Below are 3,001 nucleotides of genomic sequence, written 5' to 3' on the forward strand. Positions count from 1 at the left end.
CTAGGATCACTAGTTCCTAGTCGTAGCAAGCCACAGTGGCTACAGCAGTAACCAGGTCTCAAGCAAGGCAACTTCTTTGCTTCAACAAAGTCCATGCCTACAACAGGAACAAAAGAACCGATCAGTGGAATAACGGTTCTTCCTGGCAGTATTGTGCCAATTCATTTTGTCCAAACAGGAAAAGAGATAAAACCATCCCTGCACCAACAGTGATCTTAGCTCCTATCGGAAGTAAAGAAGATCGACACTCAGTAGTACCCCCACTAGCAGAAAAAGCTTCTCCTGTACCATCATACCTAACTCCTACTGCAGCGTCAACCAGTAGAAGTGTAGTAGCTCCTACACCACGCACATCACCACTTCAGTTAACCACCAAACCCTTGCCAAGCGAATCAACAGACACCAGCCCCACAGTATGACCCAGTGTCTTCTCACAGGAATCTTTGACTCACCTGAACCAGTCAATCCACCAGTCCCAGTAGAGGAACAATGCCCAGTACCTGTTCCAACAGAGCCACTCAGATCTCCAGTCAACCCCAATCCAGAAGAAGACTCTTCCAACAGACACCCAAACAACCCAGAAGACGGTGACTCGGAACCCAGTGATCAAGAAGATGAAGAAGACATGTCCAACAACAATAGCGGAGCGGTAAACAAACCCAACCAATTCAAAGGAGACAAAGGAAAGAGCAAGGAGTTCCTGGACGAGTTATACCTGTACTTTGCTGGAAATTCCAAGAAGATCCAGACCGATAAAGATAAGGTTCAATGCACTCTTTCCTATATCAAAGGACCTGCCCAATTCTTCATTCATATGATCATCACTGATGTGGAAGAACCCATATCTGATTCCAAAGATGCACCTCTCAAAGGATTGCCCAGCTGGGCTAACTTCAGGAAGTCTTTTATCCAGACCTTCAGAGTCGAGGACAACACTCAGGCAGCACTAAATGAGATCAGCAAATGCACCTAGGTAAAGTGTGGAGGAAATGGACTTCATTTTGTCACAACTCTTTGACCTCTCTTACAGGCTAGCAAATTAAATGAATTAGGTCAAATTTGAGAACTTCAGCATCTTATTCCTCCTGCTCTCTTAATCAAGATTGCCGCCCAACCACCATTACCAGTCACTGCGGTAGGATATCTCAATTGTGTTCAGTCTATCTGTCAATCTATGATCGACATCTTTGGTGATAAACCCTTATTCATGCCATCTGCCAATCGCTCTTTCAGTTGCAACAAGTTTGTACGCCACAATCAGGCCATTGAAACCAGAGATGGATCATCAAAGGAAGCATCATCTAATAATCAGTGGATCAGACATTTGTTAGACAAGGATCACAAGGACCACATAGAGAAGAAGTTATGCTTCAGATGTCACAAACCTGAACACCAAAGCCATCAATGCCCAAACAATTGCATCAGGGCAATTGAATCACATGATACATCCACTCAGGAGAAGGACAAAACCAAGGATTCTTCTGATGAGGAAGGAATAGCTGAAGAATACATTCAGGCTATATCTTCTGAGAAGGATTTTTGAAATCTTTGATTGCCGTGACGTCAAATCGAAGTACTGGCACTAAGGAATATTTATATCAGGCAAGATTAGCTCATAAATCTATTTATTTGCCTTGCATATTAAAAAAACTATGCCAAAACCATCACCACCGAGGCATTGCTTGACACAGGAGCAATGGAGAATTATATTGGACATCCAGTTCGCTCAAGATCACAACCTCTAGCACCAGAGTATTACACCCAGACCAGTGTTTAATGTCAATGGATTGCCAAATAAAGCTGCAGCTATCAAACACAAAGTCTTCTTCACTATATCCTTATCAGGACAACCAATGAAGATAGAAGCTTACACCACAGTACTGGATAGGAACCCAATCATTCTAGGTCTCTCTTGGTTCAAACGTTTCAACCCAGCAATTGATTGGGTCATGGGGAAAATGTGCTTTTGCTGGGATCAACTTCTATGAGCAATCAAGACCCTTGCTAGTAACATCCCAGAATTCCTAAACACCTTCCTCTCTGTATTCAACAAAAGTACAGCAGAACGACTACTGGAATGGAAACCCTGAGACCAGGCAATCAATTTGGAAGCCAACTTCAAACCTCAGCAAGGAAAGGTTTACCCATTATCACTGGCAAAGCTCAAGGAGTTAGACACCTTTATCGAGGAAAACTTGCGGAAAGGATATATTCATCCATCAAAGTCTCCTATGGGCATCCCTATTCTTCTTTGTCAATAAGAAATCAGGAGATCTGCGACCATGTCAGGACTACAGGAAACTCAATGATGCCACCATCAAGAACACCTACCCAATCCCAAGAGTAGAAGATCTATTGGATCGTATTGCCTCTGCCAAGCCAACTATGTTTACCAAACTTGATCTGTGCGCAGGATACAACAATGTAGGGATCAAAGAAGGTGATGAATGGAAAGGAGCTTTTATCACCCCACGAGGGTTATTCGAGCCAACTGTCATGTTCTTTGGAATGACAAACTCTCCGGCAACCTTCTAAGCTATGATAGATGGCATCTTTGTGGATCTGTTACTAGAAGGATGGCTAGTGATCTATATCAACAATATCCTCATCTATTCCACCAACCATGCAGAACATCAACAACGCACTCAACCAGTCCTTCAGCGTCTGAAAGAATCAGACCTGTTCCTCAAACCTGAAAATTGCTTCTTTGATGTATCAGAAGTCAAATTTCTAGGGTTTATTCTCAGGCCAGGACAAAAAGGGATGGCAGAAGATAAGGTATCAACAGTACTAAATTGGCCAAAGATTGACAGCGCCAAAGCACTGCAACGGTTCCTAGGGTTTGCCAACTTCTACTACCAATTCATTCTAGGATATTCCAAAGTCACACGACCTTTATTCAATCTATTGATAAAAGGGATCAAGTGGAGTTGGACTGATGATCATGACAGAGCCATCAATCAACTCAAGGAATGTTTCAAGACTCAACCACTTTTGGTAC

The 3,001-nt window shown here is 42.9% G+C and overlaps 1 protein-coding gene across 1 annotated transcript; it reads left to right on the forward strand.

Moving 5' to 3' along the window:
- Positions 1 to 415: 415 nt before the first annotated feature.
- On the forward strand, positions 416 to 973 carry FIBRA_09233 (uncharacterized protein; the record flags this gene model as incomplete). Its single annotated transcript, XM_012321552.1, has 1 exon — positions 416 to 973. The coding sequence occupies one exon, from the start codon at positions 416 to 418 to the stop codon at positions 971 to 973; it is 558 nt and encodes a 185-aa protein (XP_012176942.1).
- Between the last annotated feature and the right edge of the window lie 2,028 nt (positions 974 to 3,001).

This window comes from Fibroporia radiculosa, assembly GCF_000313525.1.
Source record: "Fibroporia radiculosa TFFH 294 genomic supercontigs, scaffold17188, whole genome shotgun sequence".
NCBI lineage: Eukaryota > Fungi > Basidiomycota > Agaricomycetes > Polyporales > Fibroporiaceae > Fibroporia > Fibroporia radiculosa.